At 34.1% G+C, this 26,398-nt stretch overlaps 1 protein-coding gene across 5 annotated transcripts in view; it reads left to right on the forward strand.

Annotated features, from left to right (window-relative positions):
- LOC135197812 (uncharacterized) overlaps positions 1 to 25,047 on the forward strand; it is a 201,516-nt gene extending 176,469 nt beyond the window's left edge. For 4 of the 5 annotated variants that reach the window (XM_064224942.1, XM_064224945.1, XM_064224943.1 and 1 more), the window contains 2 exons: positions 4,095 to 4,310; positions 23,693 to 25,047. In XM_064224942.1, the coding sequence (XP_064081012.1) occupies positions 4,095 to 4,265 (171 nt within the window). In that variant the 3' untranslated portion in view covers positions 4,266 to 4,310; positions 23,693 to 25,047. The remainder of the gene's footprint in view (positions 1 to 4,094; positions 4,311 to 23,692) is intronic. The other variant, XM_064224944.1, reaches the window with a different exon arrangement.
- The last annotated feature ends 1,351 nt before the right edge of the window (positions 25,048 to 26,398 follow it).

The raw sequence follows: 26,398 nt of genomic DNA on the forward strand, positions 1-26,398 counted from the left end.
CATATTGTTTCACCACAAATTTATCCCTCATATATGCCTGAAGTACTCTGTAGGATGCACACTAATGCTTGGTGAATACAGTGTAGTAGTGATAGACTTGAAGGATCAAGGAGAATACTTGTGGACTAGGATAGATAAGGACAAAGTCTGTGGTAATTCAGAACAAGCCCATGTAAAGTGTAAATTAAGCTGGTTGCATTGGTGTAGGTATCTATTGAATCAGAAGAAGATTTTGAATATGTTTAGGTGTAGATCAAGTATCACCAGAAGTCTATACCTGTAGGAGACCGGCTATAAAAAATAAGAGGTCAGACTCGGGAGTAGAATGTGGCTCTTCTAAGTAATCTCCCAAAAAGTAAATTTATGAATAAACAAATACTATTAAAAATTGCAAAAATAAAATTTGAAGGTCAAAAAATAATAATTTTACGCCAAACCAGAGAAGTAAGGCCATATGTCCCAAAGCCACTACAGTATCCAAATTGTAGTAAATATGGGCGTGCAAAAGAAATACTGTCAAAATGAACCTGTGTGCGTATAAGGCAGATCAGGAGAACATGCCACACAATGGAAGTGTAGTGAACCAAAGAATGGATGTACTATACGTATATACAATGCAGAGATAAAAATATTACAGGAAAGAACTGGGATGTCTTTAAAAGAAGCTCAATTAAAATTGAAAGTGAGAGGAATTCAAGATCCATCTAAAAAACAGACATTGGTTCAATAACTAGAACCAATAATGAAAGAAAATCCCTTACAGGTAGTAGTAATTTGAGGACAGGAAAATAAATCTCAAGAAGAAATTAATGCTTTACAGAAAAAAAACTAAAGTGGTAAATAATCATGAAACAGGTGCAAATGAAGGGAACAATATTTTATCAATTTTTAAAAATATTTTATGCAAATAGGAGCACAAAAAGATACTTCCACAGAAGTGGCAGAGTAAAGTTGTGATGGACTAAGATAACAAGAGACCTTTAGAGAGAACACCACCCAAAACAAAGAAAAATCTACATGAACGAACGAATTCCATGCGTGTACGATAACGCTGCCGAAACAAAATGGTCGAGGAACTCCCTTACGTAGATGCATGATGGGATAGATGCTGACCAATAGGAGATCAGGATCTTACGGCAGTAACTAGCATCAGGAACCAATGGGAGAGCGGGAGGATGGTGGCGAGTCTACTGAGTTGGCGGTGCGCAAGTTTTAAAATTGTTCTTGGCGGCCCGGGTGAAACTTTGACTTTACAGTACACCCTTTTGCAACCTGAACTATTTTCGTAAACAGAAGCAAAAAATCTTCGTCTTTGCCTTTGTAACCTGGATTTTTTGTATGTAGGGACTTTTGTATGTAGGGGTAAGGCTGTAATATTTTACTATAGTACGATGGTTGAAATGCAAGCAAAAAGGGTGTTGTTATCGGATTCGGTTGTTCATAGCAAATCAGCTGTTTCTGGCTGTATGCATTTTCAAAACAAGTATAACATAACTAAAGATGGGATAGATAAAGAGATGGAGGAAAATGGGTTAGCCTAACTAAAAAATAGAATAGATAAAGAGGAGGAAAAGTGGTTAGCCTATTGCTATTTGGTTTCGTAAATTTAACTCGCATGATACATGAGATATGTGATAAAATCATTTTTAAAGGGTGAAAATTTGGCGGTCGCATGTTATGCGAGATCGAGTGTTACACGAGTATATATGGTATAATGAAAAAATGTGAAAAAACATAAAAAAAGAAAAAATGTTTCTGCTGCAGTAATTATGTTGTGATTATGATCCTCACCCCACAGTTCTGAAATCAAAAAAATTTTGAAATCCTGAACACATCTGGCCCTAAGAATTTTGGATAAAGAATTGTATACTACCTGTAGTAATATGAGGATACATACAGTATTATTGGATACAGTAAAGTATCCATGGAAAAGATGCACATTTATTATGTTTGTATTTTATGATACAGTATGTACTAATATGTGTGTGAACTTAATTACCTACGTTATTAGCCATGTTGCTGAAGTTCACGGAAAGAAGAGGATGCTTTCTATGGAGACAAAGATGGAGATAATCAAGAAATGTTAATGTTTTCTGCCATTTGTTAATGTGTTTCATAGGCTGTCCAGGTGACATGTCCCCCTCCTTGAATTACTGAAATGAACAAGTCTTCTCAGTGAAACAGGTTGCCAGATTAGGATGCCACATCTTGGCTGGAGGGTCCAGTTGTTCTGGAACTGTTGAATCATGGAGATCTGTTTTGTCCTTCAACAGATGGACTTGTCCTCATTATATTAACCTTCATCCTTAATATGCTGCAGCAGTGTTATTTGCTACAGTGGTTGTAAAAAACCACCTATGATCATATTTTACTAAGTTGGTCATGTCATAAGATGGAAGAGTGCAGAGTTCTAGGCATCCCTGTGATGCTTTGGAATGTCTCACTCCAAAGCTGCTGTGACTGTGGAGGAGCAAAGTAAAATGTAATTTGTTCCTACATGTATACAAACCTTCGGTCTTTACATATGTGAAAGTAAATCCCATATATAAAGACCTTTGGTTTGTATGTTTGGAAAGATACAAATTAATACTTAACATTTGTCATATTTTGACTATGTGCTTGGACATTGTTTGTGTTAAAATGTGATTTTATTACTTTTTTGTACAGCTTACTCTTTACTACACTGTATGTTTTTGTTTATTGTACAGTGCATGGTTTTGTAATAATTAAATAAATTATATTCCTTATCAGCCATGTTTATTCATATGTAGGCAAGGCTTTCACCAATAACTCTAGCCTAGCATAAGCTATTGTATTTATAAAATTTTCCACATAAGCTATGGTATTTATAAAATTTTCCATACTAGTTTAGCAAATCTTTGACTTAACCATAATTTTAATTTGATTCAGAAATTAAAAATAACGAGATGAGATTTTTACTGAGAGGGATGATAATTTATAAAAATAATGAAACACACGCAGTAAATTTTATTCCTTATAGGTCAATAAGCAATTCTCAGTTATCCAGATTGTCAAAATAACTGTCACCCTTTAGCCCCATGGTATTTGAATAATGGTTATCGTAAAGTCAAAATATTACATGTTAAATATTCAGTTGTACGTACTCATGTTGAAAATTCTGTTAGTGAAACATTGCCGGTGCACTTCAGGTTTAAAACTTGCATGTGTGTATGTAATGTCAAAAGACATAATTCATCCCATATTTTTTACTTGTTATGGAAGTTGCTTAATTGATTATACAACAGTTTTTAGTGATCGGTTGAAGGGAATTGTGTGATACTGACACAGAAATTATGTACTTATTTGTCTCTATGAGTGTCTTACAGGTTGTTAGACACTTTAATCCTGTACAAAAAAGACATAGAGATCTGGATTAGATAAGCCTGAGTAAAGGGAGAGGCCAGTGTATGAAGTTGTCCAGGGTACTTGTTCATGTTGGGGTGACATGATACTTAAGAGTAGGCTGTGTACCTAAGGAAGCAGTCAGTACTACAAACAGGAATAATTTCTCCCTCTCAGTAAAGGGTATGTCCCCAGAAACTTGCGCCATAGTTTCAGGTACATGAAATTAGGAGCTAGTATAATTAGAAAACGAAGAAAATTTTGAACTCGTCACATTCTTGGAAATACCTTGAGTTTGCCACAGTAAGAGAGATTCTTTGCCAATTAATGATTATTCACACAAGGCTTACTCAGTATCATGATTGAATGTCAAGTTGAGCAAATGAGAGTGATGCCAATTTTTTAGTTGCATAGGTCTTAATGGTGATTACTCAGTTTGAGACATTTTAGGATCAAGGCTTAATGAAGAAATTTTTAAATTTTTTATTTCCCAAAGATGTTTGAAGTGTTATGTGATTTTTCGCTTTAAGCAGTATGGCAGACATATTCAGTTTAGTGGTGTCAGTGACCTTTGAAGTTACGACTCCAAAGAGTTCTTGATAATGAATGGATAATTTGACGAATAATCTATTGTATTTGAATTTATTCATAATTAGAGGAATTGCATCTTTGCAATGCAAGTTCATTTGGTGAGTATCACTACATTTTCCCCTTCTCTTTTCCCTTGTTAGATTGAACTTAAGAATTTGCATCGTGCTGCAAGGACTGCCTTTACACGATGTCGTAGACATCGGACAGAGGAAAGTTTAATAGAATACAAAAAATGTAGATCCCAGTTCCGCAGAGCATTGAAAGAAGCCAAAGAACTGAATGGTGATATAAAACCATTGTTTCTTCCATAAACGTTAGAACTCTTTCTTCTGCTCTAAGGAACAGTGAGAGAGCTGGTAAGTGTATGTCAAGTCCCCCTTGTTACTTAACAAGTTCTTTGAATTGTATTACAAGAGAACAGAAGATTTAGTATTTTTGAGGAGCACTTGACGAAGTTATGCTGCAAGTCAGAAGATGTCATTATGTACAAAAGACATCTGTTATGTTAGGCAGAAGTCCCCTTTGTACTCCCTTTTTACAAGACATTTTATAATGATGTACTATCTTGCAATGGTATACATTAGAGACTTGACAAGGTTATGTGCTAGTTTATTAGATATGTATGATTTCAGGTTCTCTTTTCAGTCTTTATGATAGGTTTGGAGGACATTGTTAGTTGGCATTATAAATTCCAGTAATTTCAGATTTATCCAGGCTTGATTAGTATTGGCTTTAAGTAGCTATTATGATTGTTTAGTTTTTTTAACTTGTGCAGAATATTTGAAGGATGATAAACGAAATAAATACAAGGTTAGTGTTGTGTTTACTCAGAAGACATAGATTTTTATTATATATATATTTATATATATATTATATATATATATATATATATACAGTGGTCCCCTATACTCACGAGGGATGCTGATCAATGGTTTCTGTGGGTGGCGTGATATTAAAACTGCATAGAAAGATGAGTCAATGTACTCAGTTCATGAACTCTTTTCAAAAGTGCCTTTGGGAAACTGGTTGCAGTCAGTAATGTGAGGCGTTGTTGAAATGTGCATTCATATGTGCGTGTGCGCCTCTTCTGTTAATAATGTATGATACCCAAGTCTATGGGGATTTGGCATAGAGGCGTCTGAGAGAAAGACAGGATGCCGGGGAAGCTTAGTGAAAGTGTATTTATGATAAGTGCTTGAAATATTCCGGCTGCTTGGGTGAGTCTTATAATATTTTAGCCAAAGAGCGGCTTGTTGTCTATTTAACATTTTGTGGGAATATTCAATCTTTGACTTTGTTGTTAAACTTGTGTGTGTACTTACGAGTGGTTTCTTATGTCTTTGAAACAGACGGTTCTAGCGGAACTATGTGGGGACCGAGGGAGACATTTGGTGTGACCATTACATGTTAGACATTTTGTTGGGGTTTTAATTGAATTAAGTTAGTCTGTGAGACCTAATTGATTTACTGTTTTTTCGTTATTAATAAATGTATTGCAACTCTCTCATTTTGATTACCTGTTAGAGTGGAGAGAGAGAGAGAGAGAGAGAGAGAGAGAGAGAGAGAGAGAGAGAGAGAGAGAGAGAGCGGTCGCATGGCGAGTGAGAGAGAAAGAAAAGTCGCGAGCCGCTGGTTGCTTAGAGGGAGAGAGATTTATTTGTTGTTTGCCTGACGCTCGAGTTACACCTTCCCCAAACGAATAATGAGGATCATATCCTCATTACATACATATATATATATATATATATATATATATATATATATATATATATATATATATACATATATACACACATATATATACAGTGGACCCCCGTATTCGCGTCTCCAGATTCGCGGACTCACACATTCGCGGATTTCTCTCGGGAACGTTTCCCTGCATTATTCGCGGAAAATTCGCAGCATTCGTGGTATTTTTCTATGATAAATATCCACAAATTCCTGGTTTTTTTGATGAATTTCATCATAAAATGCACTTTTGTGATAAAACTATTCAAAAAAAACCATGTATGAAAATTTTTAGTGGGTTTTTCTTGAGTTTTAACTAACAAAATAGGCTGTTTTTAGCATTTTTATAGGGGTTCCAAACATTCGCGGATTCTAACTATTCATGGGGGGGTCTGGTACGCATCCCCTGTGAATACGGGGGGACCATTGTATACAGGCAGTCCCCGGGTTACGACGGTCTCGGCTTACGATGTTCTGAGGTTAAGGCGCTTTTCAATTATATTCATCAGAAATTATTTCCAGGGTTACGACGCCTACAACACTGATCTGGCAGATGAAAATATGACACAAAAAATACAAAATAATCAATATTTAATTTTTTTTATGAAAATGCAATAAGAAATGCAGTTTACATAGTTTTGTTTTCAATGCACCCAAAGCATTAAAAGTTAGGTTTCTTAGGATTTTTGACGATGTTCTGGCTTACGACGATATTCGGGCTTATGACGCGTCTCAAGAACGGAACCCCGTCGTAAACTCGGGGACTGTCCCTGTATATATATATATATATATATATATATATATAGATATATATATATAGTATATATATATGTGTGTGTGTGTGTGTGTGTGTGTGTGTATTATATATCTATAATATATATATATATATATATATATATATATATATATACACATACACATATACAGTGTTCCCCCCGTATTTGTGGGTATGTGTACCAGACATCCACATGAATAGTTAAAATCCGTGAAGAGTTAAAACCACCACTAAAAATGCTTATAACTGCCTATCTTGAAAGTTGATACCAAATGTATACCTTTAATAACTTCCTACTTCAATTATACCTAAAATTACTAACCTATTACTGCATTAATCTTTGAGATTTAGTATTAATATCATTTCAAAGTCATCTTAAACATTTTACCATTAAAAATATATACCTACAGCCAATAACAGAGAGAGAGAGAGAAAGAGGGAGAGTGCATTGAATGGAAACATCATGTATCTGACCGTGAAGAGTGAAATTATGAATTATTTCTGAGACAGAGAATAATAATGGAGAGAGAGAGAGAGAGAGAGAGAGAGAGAGAGAGAGAGAGAGAGAGAATAACTTGACTCCTTTCCTTCCGCCTATTCGTATATCAAACTGTCATTTACTCCCCTGCCTACCTCCCTCCAAGTGGATAAAAAGACTGGGAATCGCTATTTTTAATTAATGTTATTAATATTTGAAAATTAGTTATAAGGTAAATCATTTATTTACACTACAAAACAAATAAATATACATAAGAGAGAGAGAGAGAGAGAGAATGTTATTGTTACTGTTTAATCTCATTAAACTTAATATTATTTGTAAACTAGTACTGTATATTATTATTTTACCATAAAATGTAGTAATGTCCCTAAAGATATCCTTATATATACATATCCAGCCCAAACAGAGGGCGAGAGTTACCACTAGGACATACTAGTATCTCGTGTGGCAAAAGAGAGAGAGAGAGAGAGAGAGAGAGAGAGAGAGAGGGTTATCCTTATTTAAAAGACTGAAATGGATAGATTATTGTATTTCTTTAAAATACTATCACATATGAATTTTGAAATTAGTTATATTACTATTATTATTATGTGAAAATATTAATAAACACACATGTACCATAGAAATTCTCTCATCTCAGTAAGAGAGAGAGAGAGAGAGAGACGAGAGAGGGAGAAGAGAGAGAGAGAAGGAAGAAGGAGAGAAAAGGGGGGGGAAAAAGGGTAGCGAGAGAGAGAGAGAGAGAGAGAGAGAGAGAGAGAGAGAGAGAGAGAATTTACATAGCAAACTCACCTTGGCTATGTGGAGTTCAAAGACAAGACGCAGGGTAAAATGCATTTTCTTTCATTCTTATATATTTCTTTTATTTATAAACTAAAATCTTGTTAATTCACTTTGGTATTTTCTTTAATTAATTTATATTAGTGCTGTTTACATTAATATTGGTATTTGAAAATTAGTAAATCATTTATCATCGAAAAAACATACATCTCTGTGAGAGAGAGAGAGAGAGATGAGAGATAGAGAGAGAGAGAGAAGAGAGAGAGAGGAGAAATGGAAAGATTATCGTAGTATTTGTAAAATACTTTCACATATGATTTTTGTAATTACAGTTATTATTATTATTATTATTATTAATATTGCTCTATCACAGTCCTCCAATTCGACTGGGTGGTATTTATAGTGTGGGGTTCCGGGTTGCATCCTGCCTCCTTAGGAGTCCATCACTCTTCTTAATATGTGTGCCGTTTCTAGGATCACACTCTTCTGCATTGAGTCCTGGAGCTAACTTCAGCCTCTAGTTTTTCTAGATTCCCTTTCAGGGATCTGGGATCGTGCCTAGTGCTCCTATGATTGGGTACGATTTCCACTGGCATATCCCATATCCTTCTTATTTTCTATTTCTCAGATCTTGATACTAATTTTTCAATTTTTCCCTCTCTTTTCTCTTCAACTCTGGTGTCCCATGGTATTGCGACATCAATGAGTGATACTTTCTTCTTGACCTTGTCAATCAACGTCACGTCTGGTCTGTTTGCACGTATCACCCTATCCGTTCTGATACCATAGTCCCAGAGGATCTTTGCCTGATCGTTTTCTATCACTCCTTCAGGTTGGTGCTCGTACCACTTATTACTGCAAGGTAGCTGATGTTTCTTGCACAGGCTCCAGTGGAGGGGCTTTGCTACTGAATCATGCCTCTTTTTGTACTGGTTCTGTGCAAGTGCCGGGCATTCACTTGCTATGTGGTTTATGGTTTCACTTTTCGTATTGCACTTCCTACATATGGGAGAGATGTTATTTCCGTCTATCGTACTTTGAACATATCTGGTTCTTAGGGCCTGATCTTGTGCAGCTGTTATCATTCCTTCAGTTTCCTTCTTTAGCTCTCCCCTCTGTAGCCATTGCCAATTGTCATCGCTGGCTAGTTCTTTAGTCTGTCTCATGTATTGTCCGTGCATTGGTTTGTTGTGCCAGTCTCTGTTCTTTCGTCTTTCTCCTGTCTCTGTATATTTCTGGGTCTTCGTCTGTTTTTATTAGTCCTTCTCCCATGCACTCTTTAGCCACTCGTCTTCACTGGTTTTCAGATATTGCCCCAGTGCTCTGTTTTCGATGTTGACGCAGTCCTCTATACTTAGTAGTCCTCTCCCTCCTTCCTTTCGTGTTATGTATAGTCTGTCCGTATTTGCTCTTGGGTGTAGTGCTTTGTGTATTGTCATATGTTTCCTGGTTTTCTGATCTATGCTGTGCGGAGTTCTGCCTTCGTCCATTCCACTATTCCTGCGCTGTATCTGATTACTGGCACTGCCATGTGTTTATGGCTTTTATCATATTTCCGGCGTTGAGTTTTTGACATTGAGTGTCGCCTTGAGTCTCTGCATAATTTCTTTCCTGATCGTGTCCTTCATCTCTTGGTGTTTTATATCTTCCTCCTTCCATTATTCCCAGGTATTTGTATCCTGTCTCATCTATGTGTTTGATGTTGCTCCCAGCTGGTAGCTTTATCCCTTCAGTTCTCGTTACTTTGCCTTTTTGTATGTTGACTAAGGCGCATTTTTCTATTCCAGACTCCATCCTGAGGTCCCCTGATACAATCCTTACAGTCTGGATTAGGTATCTATTTCCTTGATGCTCTTACCATACAGCTTGATGTCGTCCATGAACATCAGATGGTTGATTCTGTTGCCTCTTTTCTTGAGTTGGTACCCGGCATCCATCTTATGTAGTAACTTTTGTCATGGGAAAATCAGGCTACTACGAAGAGTAGTGGGGACAGTGAGTCGCCCTGGAAGATCCCTCTCCTGATATTAACCTCTGTTAGTCTTATTCCAGGAGCTTGTAAGTATTGTATTCCAGTTGCGCATTGTATTTTTTGAGGAAGCTGATGGTATTTTCCTCTGCCCCATATATTTCAGGGCATTCTATTAGCCATGTGTGTGGTATCATGTCGAAGGCTTTCTTATAGTCTATCCATGCCATGCTTAGGTTGGTTTTTCCTTTGCCTTCTCCTACTGTTCTTCATTACCATTTTGTCTATCAGGAGCTGGTCTTTTGTGCCCCTACACTTCCTTCTGCAGCCTTTCTGTTGGTGGGGGATGGTGTGTCTCCTCTAGGTAGTTGTATAGCTTTCACTGATGATACTGTTAGTAACTTCCAAACATATTGGTAGGCAGGTGATAGGCCTGTAGTTACTGGCTATATTTCCCTTACTCTTGTCTTTTTGTACTAAGGATGTTCTTCCTGTGGTCATCCATTTGGGTGCTTGGTGATTTGAGATACAATGCTGGAGTTGTTCTGCTATTCGTGGGTGTGTAGCCGGCCTTGAAGTTTTTGAGCCAGTATCCATGGACTTCCCATCGGGACCTGGGGCTTTCCAGTTTGGCAATTTTCTTTTAAAGTTGGTAGGTCTGACTGTGTCTGTCGTGATGTCTGTGAATCTTTGTTTATTTCTCCCTGTTTCTTCTTCCTTGACTTCCTGGAGCCATGTTGCATGTTTGTTGTGTGATACCGGATTGCTCCATATGTTTTCCCAGAGTCTCTTACTTTGTTCGGCTTCAGGAATTTCTGGGTGGTTGTCTTCCCCTCTTAGTTGGCTGTATAGTCTTTTCTGGTTGGTTCCGAATAGTTTGTTCTGTTGGTATCCCTTATTCCTGTTCATGTACCGTTGGATCTTATGTGCTTTGGCCTTGAGCCTCTGTTTTACATCTTCTATTGTGTTGTTTAATCCCCTCTCTTGTACTTTGTATTTCTCGTTGAGTTCCTCCCTTGTTTTCTTGCTTCTTAGCCTTTTTTCTGCCATCTCTTTCAGTTTACTCAAGTCGATCTCATCACCATGATTTGCTTTTTTCCAGGCGCCTTTTCCAAGGAGGTTGCTGTTTTGGTTTCTGTTGGGTTGGGTTGTGCTGGTGGTGTTGGTGTTCGAATTCCCATCAGTTCTGCTACTAATCTTGCTCCTGCATATTATTATTGATTATTATTATTATTATTATTATTATTATTAATATGAAAATATTAATAACTATTATACATACCTGTACCATAAAAATCTCTCATCTCAGTAGAGAGAGAGAGAGAGAGAGAGAGACCTGGAGTTCGAAAGAAAGATGTTTGAAGACTGGCATTTCCTTCATTCTTATATAATTTTTAAAATTTATAAACTAAAATCTTACTCATTCATTGTAGTATTCTTTATTGAAGTGATTGCTCTTTACATTAAGATTAATATTGAAAGTTAGTAAATCATTTTTCTTACAAAAAGCATACATATCTGTAAGAGAGAGAGAGAGAGAATTATATTATGTGATATCATTTAATCTTATTAAACTTACTATTACAGATTTGATCAATATTAATATTTTAAAATTAGTAAATCATTTGTGTATCATAAAAATGTATTTAGGCATGAAAATAACATCAAAATACACTAACTAGAGATTATTTATTGTCAGAAAATCCCGCGAATAGGTGAATTCCCCGCAAATAATGGGTAGATGTGGTCCAGAGAAAAATCCACGAATCAGTGAGTCTGCGAATCCGGAGAACGCGAATAGGGGCCCACAGTATATATATATATATTATATATATATATATATATATATATATATATATATATATATATATATATATATATATATATTATATATATATAATATATATATATAAATATATATATATATATATATATATATATATATATATATCAATGAGGATAAGGACATACAGACTTGCTAAAAGGGCTCAATAATATAACTTCTCCTCATTGATGTATATCTGGCTGTGGCCACCGCTGTTTGGATATATATATATATATTATATATATATATATATATATATATATATATATATATATATATATATATATATATATATATATATATATATCATTCAAGCTACAAATGTCCTTTAATATCTAAATTCGCTCTACCTCAGAATTGATATATTTTCATATATGTACTGAAGGGGAATTTTTTAGTTGATAATAATTTCATCCCCACATGGGATCGAACCACCGTCCAAGTGGACGGGAACGAAATCAGGACAGACAGTGACGCTATCAATGTCTGTCCTGATTTCGTTCCCGTCCACTTGGACGGTGGTTCGATCCCATGTGGGGACGAAATTATTGACTTAAAAATTCCCCTTCGGTACATATATGAAAATATATATATATAATATATATATATATATTATATATATATATATATATATATATACACATATATATACACACATATATACACATATACTATATATATATATATATATATATATAATATATATATATATATATATATATATATATATTATATATATATATATAATATATATATATATATATATATTATCTTTATATCTATATATAGTGTGTGTGTGTGTATATAGATATATATATATATATATATGATATATTATATATATATATATATATATGTATATATACTATATGCTTAAAAAATCTCAGTAGATGCACATGACTTCATTAAATAAGCGAATACCACTGGAAAATGAATGATAGTCAGCATTCCAAGCGCTTTCATCTGTACTAAGATGTTGTCAAGGAACGAATGAAATATAGTTGGAGAGAAAGTTATCAGGTAAACAAGATTAAGAAAACCAGATGGTTAACTGTCAAAAGGGTAAAAATTAAAAAGATAATCCAGGATTATCGGATATTACATGGTCACAAACGTAAACATAGAATTAACCCTAACAGAAGCTACAAAGTATCCGTGCAGTCCAAAACATGTATAAACTGAATATATTAATTTTGTTGATTATATTTATCTACAACTTTTTTCATTATGAAGGCATCAAGTTTAAATAAACCAAGACTTAAATTTATAACATTTCCATCATTTGACTTTATGAAACAAGTTTCAATGATATTCTTTTTAACTGTGTCATTACATGAGATTAAGGCTGTTGGACTCCAGTTAATAGGATGATCTAAATCTCTCATATGTACGAATAATGCATTCGATATTTGCCCAATGCTCACAGAATATTGGTGATGTTTGAGACTTTGTGAAAGAGGTTTACCGGTTTGTCCGCAATAGACTTTATCACACTTTTTGCAAGGAATTTCATATATGCAGCCTGGGAGGATCCTTTAGGAGAATTTTTTATTACTAAACTCTTGACATTAATATTACTGAAAAAAAACATTACGTAATGTTAAAAAGCTTTAAAATTCTAGGAATATCTGAAAACCTTTCATCATAGGGTACTTTTAGAATGTTATGCTTACTAAATTCAAGTTTGTCATTAGCTAAATAAAATGTTTTTCTAGCTCTTTTCCATACCACATCTACAAATGTCCTTGGGTATTTAAGTTTCAATGCAATATCATAATAGTTTTAATCTTAGTGTCAATAAACTGTGGGCTACAGACATGTAAAGCCCTTAGGAACATCCCAGAAAAAACAGAGAATTTAACATTTTGATAGTGATTGGAGGAGTAATGAACAAAAGAGGCAATTTAAGTTAATTTTCTAGAATGGTCAGCATGCCATAATATCCATTGAAACACAAAAAGGGTTGTGTCAGTTGCTTTGGTTACCATGCTAGCTAGGATGGTGACCACCTCCTTAGGAAGTCTCTGTACTATTCCAATTGAAATACAGACCAAGTACCATTTGGTATTATAGAAGGTAGCTTTGTCCAAATGCTCACATTCCATGGTAATAGTTGTGTTTTATTTTTAAATGAAGTACTGTATTTACCAGTTGGTGAAAAGATATTTAGGTGTCATGCCAAGGATTGGCAGTGATCCTTCCAGCCTTAGGAGGTAGAGACTGAACTAGCCGAAGTGTTAAGATCAGTCAGTGTATTACAGGAGCACGAGGAGCATCCCCTTGGGAGTCAAATTCTGCTGCTAATGAAGATCTCTAAGAGACCGACTCAAGCTCTTTTTCACTTCAACTGTTTTGTTAACATGCTCCAAGGACATAGCACAACTACCTATTTCCCTGCATATGGCCTTCAAGGACTTGTTAGTCTTAGTAACAAAGTCCCATTCAGTATCTAATATTGCCCTAAATTTATGCCAGGGATCTCTAGTAGTGTCTTGGATATGGTGAAACTCATCTCAAGGACTTCCTTCCTAAACTCTACCTTGAGGACTTCCTTCCTAAACTCTACCAAGGCATCTGAAGGAATTTTCTGATTAGAAATCTGTCTGGATGGCTTTAGCCAGGGCAGCCAGGTTGCTGCCACCCGTCAGGTAGAGTGTCAGCCAAATTACTCGTACATACTAGGAACCCTAGGAGGAACAGGCATATCAAGTCCACAATGATGGACTGTTGCATGGGAGAGCCTAGATCCCCTTAACCCTTTAACGCTGATTGGACGTATTAAACGTCGACGAAAATTGTCTGTCGGGTGCCGAACCGACGTGTGGTACGTCGACAAAAAAAAGTTTTTGCAAAAATTCTCAGAAAAATAGTTATAGGCCTACTAGGCGAAAACTTTTGAATCGCGCCTTGGGGGATGCTGGGAGCTCACGGATCAAGCTGTTGTTTTGTTTAAAATTGTTACCCAGGCGCGCAAGCAAGAATTTCTTTCTTCTCGCACAAAAAAGCATCAGCAACAAATCTCAGAATTGACATAATTTTTGCACCATTTTATATTAGCCGTTACATAGAGTACGTATTATATATGAGAATGTGCGCAATTTCATGTAGAATACAACAAAAAACAACTCATGGTTGTAGCTTTTATCAGTTTTGAAATATTTACCTAAAACTCTTACATTCTAGAAATACTCAATCATTTACCTTCATTTTGAAACAAATTGGAAGTCTAGCACAATATTCAGATTTATGGTGAATTTTAGAAAAAAAAAAACTTTTTCCTATGTCCGTGCGGTAACTGCCGAAAAAATCAAAATTTTTTCGTCCGATTGTTGTAATGTTTGCAGTTTTATATTAGCCGTTGCATAAAGTTTTCTATATGAAAATGTGTGCAATTTCATGTAGAATACAACAAAAAACAAACAACCCATGGTGGTAGCTTTTATCAGTTTTGAAATATTTTCATATAAATAACGATAAGAGGCAAAATATCAACCTTCGGTCAACTTTGACTCGACCGAAATGGTCGAAAAATGCAATTGTAAGCTAAAACTATTACATTCTAGTAATATTCAATCATTTACGTTTATTTTGCAACAAATTGGAAGTCTAGCACAATATTTCGATTTATGGTGAATTTATGAAAAAACTTTTTCCTTACGTCCGCGCAGTAACTCTTCCGAAAAAATCTTGAATTTTTTTGTCCAATTGTCGTAATGTTTGCACCATTTTAAATTAGCCGTTACATAAAGTTTTACATAAAATGTGCACAATTTCATGTAGAATACAACAATAAACAACCCATGGTTGTAGCTTTTATCAGCTTTGAAATATTTTCATATAAATAACGATAAATAGAAAAAATTCGACCTTCGGTCAACTTTAACTCGACCGAAATGGTAGAAAACTGCAATTGTAAGCTACAACACCTACAGTCTAGTAATATTCAATCAATTACTTTCATTTTGCAACAAACGGGAAGTCTCTAGCACAATATTTCGATTTATGGTGAATATTTGAAAACTGCTTTTTTTACATCCGCGCGTTACGAATTCATGCATCATATTGCGATAATATTTTCTCTTTGTTGCTTTGATCGTTTTACAATTTATTATATACCAAAATGATTGCAATTTAGTGTACAATACAACGAAAAAATAATTAACTCGTTAGCTTTAACCGTTTTGCTCACAGCGCATTTGTATATAATTATGTATGAAATTTTTTTTCGTGCTGTCATATATTCCAATATTTATATATGATAATGATATTTTTTCAGGCAATGACAAAAAAGGAGCCAAAAATTAACTCTTAATCTTGAAAACTAAGCATGCTGTGATTGTTTTAAAAAAAACTTTTTCCGCTTCGGCGCTCACTCGTGAACGCCGTCAGCATAGGGGAGACACTTTCGGAAATACCAGCTCAGCATTTAAGGGCTAAGGAATCTTCATGTGAGAGGAAAAAAAAGGTGAGGTTGAGGAGGCTGGTCCCTGAGGGAGGCTTCTTCAACATAGGGCTGATCGGAGAGCCTGGATTTCCTTCTGGGGACTCCTCTTTATATGAGAAAAAATGGTTGGCAATTTTAATATTTCATAATCATATTAAGAGAAAAATCACTATAAGTGAAATTCCTTCAAGAATTTAGTCCTCTTTCTTTTAGCTATCTAGCTCCAGTCATCAAGGAACCACTGACACATCTTATGAAGTCTTGATTTATTACAATTTGTGGCTTTTCCTTGTTTTGATTTTTCTAAATGTGTACTATTCAGAAAAAGGTCAGACTTACTATAATGGCAGTAGAAACAGTATACCTAATCAAGGACTAAGATGATTACAAAAGGATGCAATTACCCTTCCATTATAATGTCTGTTTTTATGACATGATGATGAGGAAAATAATAATTAAGTACATTTAATAATTTTTTACCAACATTGGTAGGAATTGTTATCATTACAAAAGTTGTATAGATATCAATAAGTTTCACAGGGAAATTATTTACTGTATTGAGTTACTCAAATTGAAAATAGTGAATACATACATATACGTATATTATCATGTTGAATTTAGGAAATGAACACAATTATGATTAAAGTTATTAATGCATTATCCTAAATAATGAAGTGAGAATTTATTATGAAGCAATTTATATAAAAGGTGGCAATTTTAATAAGTTGCAACTTTGCACAGAAACAGCAAATTGGCAGAATTTTGAATAGCTAACACTAAAGGTTGTAGGCAGGCCTCAGTTATCAAGGTGGGTTCCATTCCTATGGCATGACAATAACCGAAAATCACAGATAACTGAAGATATGATGTCGGCGCCGATAACTGGACATTGGCACCTCTGTTAGGTATGTGTTACCGCCAATAACCGATTATCAGCACCGATAAATGGAAATTGGCACATTTGGGCACTAAAAATCACTGATTTTTGTTGCTAGATAAAGCTGTAAAACCAGATTGCTGATACCCTGGGACTGCCTATGTTTGGTGGTAATTAGATGCTAGACATCGTGGTAGTATGTCAAATTTGAAATATTTTTGGCATAAATTTTAGTTTGAAATAAATTAGTATCATTAACTTGAATATTGGTGTCTAATATTCAAGCTCCATTATGAAGAAGTAATCATATGCAAGTGTGTCTGTTTTTATTGGTGCAGTTTCACATGAGCTCTTTCAGGAATGTCATGCTGTGGGGGTTATTTATCTTTTTTATGCAGTATGTAGTACTCTACATATGAAAAAAGCCTTGGAAATCTAACTTAGTGAAGAATTTCAGTGTTGATTGTTAGTAATTCTAGCATATATGTACTGTATATTTCTGCATATAAGATGACCTTTAAATCCTAAAATTCACCCCTAAAAATTGTGGGTTGTCTTATACTACCATTCTAAAAATTGAACCTTGAATTCTGAGTGACGTTTATTGGCAGGCTAATCTCGGCCTGGGTGCGATAACCATTAAAAAGCATGAAATGATTCACATTATAAAATGAACTGATAATGTAGATAATAAGACCATTTTTACTCTATAGTATATTATTGGTATATTTGAGACTGGCAAATTTTAGAAATAATTCAAAGTTAATGAAATCATCCTTTTGCTATGCAAGTCCAGCTGAGAAAATGTAAGGCATTGAGTTACAGTTGCACTCACAGGAACGTTTATCTTTCAATATTCTTTCATAAATTTTAATGGTACTAGTGTAATTACTGTAGTACAGTAATAACATTAGGGTAACATAATATTCATTTTTCATAAAAAATTAATTATCATTTTGCTGAAATAACATCATTTTGGATAACATACACCTGTTTAGAACAATTTAGTCATATGAATGATAATTACTAAGTATGATAATTATTATACATACACTAACCTCTTTTCATCCTTCTCTTTATCCCATCTTCTAGTTAAATAAGTTACAAAGAAGTAAAAGAGAATGATAAACTTGTAAATGCGTACAGCCATAAATACAAAACGAGCAACAGCTGATTTGGTATTAACAACCGAATCAGATAACAACAGCTGTTTCGCTTGCATTTTGACCATCATATGGTAATAGTACTGTAGTTACCATATTTGTTATACTAATGACGTTAAGTAGAACAGGACTGATATATTTTTACATTACAGTACTGTATACCCTTATTTGCTATTGAGAAAAGATCTGCTTGGAGATATACTGCTAAATTTATGCTGCAAGTTGTAGCTGAAGCTGAGAAAACTATATTCAAGCTTCTAATGACTATGTATATAAATTATCGTGCATCGGTAATGTGGATGAAACTTTCCTAAACTTCATTATGACATCAAACCTGACCGTAAATAAAGTTGGAGAGAAAAGGGATTTTGACGGAGGAAAAATCTATTTCTGGGCGAGGAAGCCGTGTCGCCCAGTGAAATGTGTCCTCTTTAGCACTATTTCTAGTAAAATATTGCTATGATACCAGAGAACTGCTAAATTGGACATGTCAGAAGTCTCTGACTCGCTCACCTAAATAAAAGGTGTCGGTATAGAACTGGGGCGAGTGTTAAACACTACCACAGCAACCCCTCCAATTAGCCTTTTCCTCATCAAAAGACCCTGAAAACGGGGAGCCGACCTATAGGTCAAAACTACTAGGTATGAAAGAACACATTTTACTGTTGTTTTAAAGTATATGGCAGATGGGATGAAACTTTCCCCCATGGTTATCTGTAAACAGAAATTGATGCCTGAACAAAAATTCTGAAATGGTATCATTGGCCATGTTCATGAAAACCTAAAAAATGCAGATGGCTCATGATTGCTATGTTTGTATTTTATAATACGGTTGTAATATGAGAATAATGTTCATACAATATTTTTGGATGCAGTGAAGTAAAACATAACTTTTTTAAAGATCCATTGAAAAGATGCATATTTGTTATGTTTGTATTTTATATTACGATGCTAATATGTGAATATTACATAGGCTAGTTTTATATTGTGTGCATGATGCAGCCTCCATATCCTGTGTATGATCTGACCCCTGTTAAAATCAACTTCAAAATTAGGTCTTCAAAAGTTGCATTATACGCTAGTATGTGTGGTAACCAGTTAACCTATACACAGATGCTTTTGTGATTTAGCAGTCATCTTATACTACAGCTGTATGTATATGAGATAAATTCATGAAAATCTGTCATAGTTTATTACCTTGTCTTACCTACAGTTCATTTTATATACTGAGATATACGGTATTTGTCATTATGGGAAGGGTTCAACCTTAGCCCAGTTATTCAGAAACTAGGGAGCCTTGTGCCTCATAGAAATTAAAATTATAACATTAAAATTATTATTTACAGTGTATACATCATTTCACATCAGCTTATGATGATTGCAGCTACAGAGAGCCCTCTGTATTTGTGGATTTTTCTCTGGACCATATCTACCTATTTTTCACAGTATTTTTCTATGAGAAATATCCGGAAATTCCTGGGTTTTTTTAAATCTATTTCATCATAAACTGCACTTTTTGTGATAAAACTATAAAAAAAACCAGGTATAAAATTTTGAGTGGGTTTTTCTTAAGATTTATCTACCAAAATAGGCTGTTTTCAGCATTTTTATAGGGGTTCCAACTAGTTGCAAATTCTAAATCTTGGCTGGGGGTTCTGGTACGCATCCCCCAAGAATATAGGGGGAACATTTTATATACCACTTAAAGATAATAGTTTTTGTTTTTAACCAATATGAAAGTTTATTTAATCTTGTTAGGTATTCCCCCAGCTGCCTGATGCTATTCATTCATTCCTTTGTATTTCTAATAATGTTGCTCCAATTTCTAGTCTTTATTTAGTATAAATCCTTTGAGCAAACACTAAATGAGTCTTGATTTGTGACTGTAGTGTTGTTAAAGTACTATTCTAGATAATAAATTTTTTAGAGTCCCTAATGACTTGAGCGTGAGCCTTATGCAGATTATTAGTATAAATAAATACAGGTGGCCCGCGGTTAATGTCGCAATCACTTAGTGGCGAATCGGTTTTACGGCTGTCATAAAAAATATTAATTTAAGAATAAGGTATTTTAAGGTATTTTTACGGCACAATTTTCAGTTAACATCGCCCGCTAGCGCCGTTATGTCTAACGAGTACATACACTTGTAGAAATACCATTCAGACCATAAAGGTTCGAATGATATTAAAAATTTTTATTGAGAGTTATTACATAGGTATTAGGGTAAACTATATGCCCCTGACACTGTTCTATGCTGAAAATATCAAGTTAAATAAGTGAAAATTTAGCTATGGATTTGTCGATTCATAAATGTTCATGCTTTTATGTTTAAAATGTGTATGAAAATGTATTACGTATAGGGTATTTTTATTTTTGCAAATATGATACAAAGGTAGCTTTTGTAACTGCCCTCCAGTTATCAAAGAGGATGTTTTTTCCTGTTAATTCTTGTGAGCTGCCTCCTGCCACTTTTCTGAAAATATGGAGTTTAAAAAAGTGCAAATTTAGCGATCGATGTGTCGATTATTAAAATTTGTATGAAAATATATTACGTATAGGGTATTTTTTATTTTTGTACATAAATATGGTACAAATTAAGGCAGCTTCTTTTTTAACTACCCTCCACGTTATCAGAGGATGTTTTTTCATATTCGTTATTGTCCGCCGCTGTTACAATTTTGAAAAATGCATTTACAAAAACTTCACATGCTTATATTTTATTAATTTGGGAGCTAATTATAACTTATTTTGTTAATGAAACTTCAACTTTTTGTTTTAAGTTTTTATGCTTTTATGAATAAAATGTATATGAAAAATGTACTACAGGGTATTTTTTTAATTTTTGTACATAAATATGATACAGTGGCAGTACACATGTCCATTCGAAGTCTTTGTAACAGCCCTCCACATGATAAAGACAATAGGTTGTTCAGTCGTGCCCGAATAATAAAATTTTAATTTATATAATTGAATCATGTTTTTATAACAAATTATATTTACAGTTGTTGCATAAATTTAAATTAAAAGACAAAACTCGGGTATACATTCAATTTTGCAACACTGCTATTTGTTTCTTTTTCCATGGGATAGAAGTTCACAATATAACTATGCAACTCGGTTGATTTTTTGCTTTGTTACTCGAACAAAAAATTGAGGTATGACCGTACAAGCTCGAGATGCCGCTGCTACGTAGATGGCATATTGACGAAAATTAAGATAAGCAAAGAAGAAAAAGTAAATATGCATTTTTTCCATAAATCTTTTAAAAAGTTATACATTACTTCACTGTATCCAATAATATTGTATGTATTCTCATATTATTGTATTATAAAATACTACAGTAGATCTAAGCCAATTTTCCGTGGAGCGGCCAATGTTTTCTCCGCGGCCAATGTTTTGGTTTGGAAATCAGCTGATGGCAAATACGAGTTTGTTTCGTCATATTTAACGCAATTCTGAGCAAATTTTCTTTGCTTCCAGTTAGCATAAACACATATCTTGATACTTGACTTATATGAGGCAAGGTTATTTTTCCTTATACGACGTGTTTTTAGGTGGAAATATGACTTAAATATGTCTCGTTGTGATTGTGAACTAATTTTTTTTTTCCGTTAACAGATTACATTGGCGCATGTTTACTGAGTAAAACAATATGTGATTCCGTTCGCAATTTTCCTTTATATTTATAACATTGTAATACGAGCTTTACATTATTTATCTCTTATTGGCGTGAAACCAACAGTAAAATGTATTCCTTCAAGCACAGTAGTTTTGATTAGAATTATTTTATCAATTTTGTCCACGGTTGTGTTTGATGGCATACGTTTAATGGAGTTTTATCCTTGTTGCCAATGCATGATAATGGTCATCAGCTGCTTGAACAGTTTTCTCAACTTCAGCTATAACTAGATTTAAATTTAACAGTATATTTCCCTATTGATCTTTGATCTACATTGATCTTTGATCTATAACGAATAGTTATTACATTAAGATATCTCAGTCCTATTCTACATAATGTCATTTATAACAACTACAGTAACAGTGTAGTATAGTACAATGATTGAAATACAAGCCAAACAGATGTTGTTATCCAATTTGGTTGTACTTAGAAAAAAAAAGTTGTTTCTTGTTCGGGTGTTCATGGCTGTACACGTTTACGCAATGAGTATAACATTAAAAATGTACTTTCATCATTCTATTTTGCTGTTTATGAACTTACGTAACTAGAAGATGGGGTAAAGTTAGCCTATTGTAATTTGGTCTCTCATAAAATGGGATTATTGTAAGATGAATTATCGTAACTTGAACACTACAGCTACCTGTACACTATAAAACCTGATATCTTTACATACTCTAAGACACCCAAAGGATTAAAGGTAGGCTTTTTTTCACTTTACAATATTTATAATAGTACTAAAATGTACTGTACCGTAACTTATATACTTAGTACTATGCTGCATAAGTATAATTTTACTTATTGCGGTATTATGGCGCCATTTGACTGGTCTAGGCCGCTGTTAACTGGTCTAGTATTCTGAAAGAAGGTGTGCGGCGGGCGTAGACTTTAAAATCGGTTAGCGTTGAGAATCGCTCATCGTCGACAGGCAGGAATGGAACCCCTGCCGCTAACCGAGGGCCGCCTGTATTTATAATACTAGAATGTACAGTACTACTTTACAGTAAATTCTAAAGTACTATACTGCATAATACTGCATAAATACAATTTTACCTATTGCACCATTGAGGGATTATGGCGCCGTTTGACTGGTCTAGTACTCTGAAAGGTGTGCGGTGGCCATAGACTTTAAAATCGCTTGCCATCGAAAATCGCTCAGTGTCAGCGGCCAGGAACGGAAACCCTGCCGCTAACCGAGGGCCACCTGTAGTGTACTTTCCCCAGTCTTATTTCTTTCTAATAAAAAAGCTCTCATAAATTTGGTATCTCATGGAAATTTTTTTAAGTGTTTTGTGATGTAGCTGTTACATGTAAGTGTTTTATCTTCTGTTTTCTTCCATGTTTGGAGTATCATTCTTCATTGTAATCTTTGGTACTGACTCGAATCTTAAACTCATGGATAGAGTTTTCACATTAAGCAAGTTTATTTTGTCAACTCTTAATATTGATTTGTGGAATAGCCATAAAGTTAGCATTATGTTTGTTGTGTAACATGTACCACAAAGGAGCTTTATTTTGGTAAATAAAATGTAGAACAGTTTACTTTGTACAGTTGTGGAATCTTCTGACTTCTAAACATATAAGAAAGGAGCTAATTCATCTTTTCTTGCTCTTGTCATCTCCTGAATTAAGTGTATATTGGTTTTATTTTCTATTCCCCCATATTATTTATCACCTTTACCCATAACTGTCTCTTTCTGCAGGCTGATTTCCCTTTAGGTTTATAGTATGTTGACTGTGTCAGTAAAGGTTTTATTTTCAACTGAAGACTTAAGAAAGAGAAAAAGAAAGGCCCCCCAAAAAGAAAAAGAGAGATCTTTTAAGTAGAACATGTTCTAAAATTAATGGCACCTGCAAATCATCCAGGAAAATAAACCGTGTGTTCCATTCTTGTTATCACATTTGTAATGAAATTTATCTTAATTAGCACTTAAGTATGGTTTAATTTTATTTCTTATCTAAAAGCATTTAGGTTTATTCATATGATTTCATTTCATTTCAGGGAGGCAGGCAACGAGGTAGAAGTCCAAGCTCTCCATCACTGTCTGCAAAGAAGAAAGCTGAAAAGAGAAGTCATTTGGACTGAAGACAATGAGTGATCAGCGGTTATTAATATGTCTGACCACCATTTTTCTTTTTAGTTTTCATGTAGTGATGACATTAATGTCTGAATTTCTTATTAATTAAAACCAGAATCATGTGCACATGAAGAATGTCACTGGTATTTTATTGATTTTAATGAAAAAAGAAGTTGTGCTTTCATTATGTTATTTGTTTCTTGTTCTATTGACATCATTCAAGAAGTTAGAATTATCAACACTGTTTTCATTTTATAATTTAAATATTGTTCATACAGTATTAACATTAAATCTGTACTATCATAATTTTCATTTTGGCACAAGGGACACTTCCAAAGTTTCAGGAGTCATTCAGTTTTATTACTAAGTCAAAGGTGATCATAATTGCTATATTGATAAATGAATTGAAAGTTATAAGATTAAGAATTCTAACCTTGTAAGTGCAGAGCAAATAGAGTTCGAGACACATTGCTGCTGTTTAATATTAGGTATTCCTGCCAGCATTCCTACCCAGCAGTGCCATTTCCCATGCATAGACAGTGATGTACATGGTGTCAATCAGATAAATGTACCAGTTCTCACTGCTATTTTTCAAAGTTTCTGTATAAAATATTAATAATATAAAATAAAACCCATTAGTATACTTATAATTGGCTAATTTTATGGCTGGAAAATGAGCTACTTATAGGTCATGGGTATGATGTCAAACAAATATTGATGAAATTGGAGTATAAAATAGTATATATTTATCATTGAATTATTGTAGTAAAGATAAATTTTAGGCTCCTTTTGTTTTTGCTCTGTGCTAGTGTTTGTTACTTGGAGAACTCTGGTTTTAATACAGTATTTTTGTGTAGCATAATTCTACAATTCATGGGTGGATGTCATATGTTTAAGTTTAAGTAAGTTTGTGTTTTTAGTCCTAGTATAAAGGTATTATAATTTAGAGTGATACACCAGTGTAAATTGTCCACATAATCACTTAAATGTGACCAACAGTAGAAACAAAAGTGCAAAGTACTAGTAAGTGATGGTGAATTATAAAAGTTCAGAAAATGAAAGATGCAGTATGATTATGTAGTTATTTACTGACAAGAAAGATTAGGCATAGCATTAAATATGTAATACAGACCCATAACATGTCATATAAAGCAACAAATTTTGAAGATTAAAGCTAAGTTGTGGATATGGTCTTTCATTCATTTAGAAAATATATTTTAATTAAGATACTGACACTAAGCGCATTCATTATAGTGCTGTAATAAATTATAGTAGTTTATTTTGTTTTGTTTTCTAACGAAAATGTCTAATCCTGAAATATGTATTTAAAATTTCTCTTGGGAGAAGAATCATGGAGGCTTCAATTGGGTACTTTTTTGGTTGATTTGCGGAAGGTTACTCTTGCTTTGTGCATCCTTTTTTGTCTCAGGCCACTGCCAGACCACAACAAATACCGCTTAGAAGTACCCTTAAATAACCCCTTTATGTAAACAGTCATGCCAGCTCATTCCACATGTATAGTGCTGCATTATCAAAATGAGAACAAAGCAGATGAGTAGTCATTGTCATTCATTAGGCTGAGTTCCTTTGGGTAATTCTGGCCTGCTCCATAAGCATCTCTGCAATTGCTTTACACCTTTGCTGTATCAGAGCTTAAACCTCTCTCTAAGGGCACTGTGGAATTCTGATCTCCTGACATCTTACAATGTTTTCTGGAACTTCAAACTTCTGGCTTTTGTTTTCAGCAAAAACCTAAAAATCTGGTGTTTTTGTTTCTCTTTAAACCTGCATGTGAGAGAAGGATCCAGTTAGGTTGTTACACTGACAGTTATCCATTTGAGAAAGTCAAATACTAATGCATAGTATTCAGAATAGTAATAGTTTTAGTAAAGCTGTTGTTTTACATACTTTATGTAGTTATATTTCATGCACTATTGTCATAATTTATATCATATAATTTCTGAACATAGAAGTCACATGCCATTTACATTCTCCTAATGTTGTTTACATTCTTGACATCATCAGCTGATTGATTGCATTTTATCGAAGTCATCATAGCCATTAATTGCTAAATGAATCTTTTTTGGTGAATGTTTTTTTATGTGAATTACCAAAGTTAAGTTTTAAAATGCAACTTAATATATTTATAAATGCAGTGAATTAAATGAAGCAAAGGTGTGATTTCGCCAGTATCGGATGATGCTTTTGCCTCATCCAGAATGTTTTGCAGCCTGCACATTATTCGTTTCCTCTGCCACAGCTACAACCGTATGCTTAGTGGCATACTTTCTTACCACTTCCTCTTCATGAAGGATGGATAAAGATTTATTATATTTCTATTTATGGAAGTCACCATTGAAAATTAAAATTTTTTTAACACATCAACAACTGTAATACAACCTTTAAATCAATGCGTGTTAGTTATGATAACTGACATTGACAAGTGGCTGTTGCTCGATTCGGTTGTTTATGTCAGTAGGACTTGCTGTTATGTATGCCAGTGTCTTGCACGCAGTATTATGTGGTGGTTAATTATGAGAAATAGTGATGGATTCTTAGAGAAGTCATAATGTTGGCAAGCCTGATTTAATGTATGAAGATTCACATTTAACCTAATGAACTTTGGCTTT

Source organism: Macrobrachium nipponense, chromosome 21, assembly GCF_015104395.2.
Source record: "Macrobrachium nipponense isolate FS-2020 chromosome 21, ASM1510439v2, whole genome shotgun sequence".
Lineage (NCBI taxonomy): Eukaryota > Metazoa > Arthropoda > Malacostraca > Decapoda > Palaemonidae > Macrobrachium > Macrobrachium nipponense.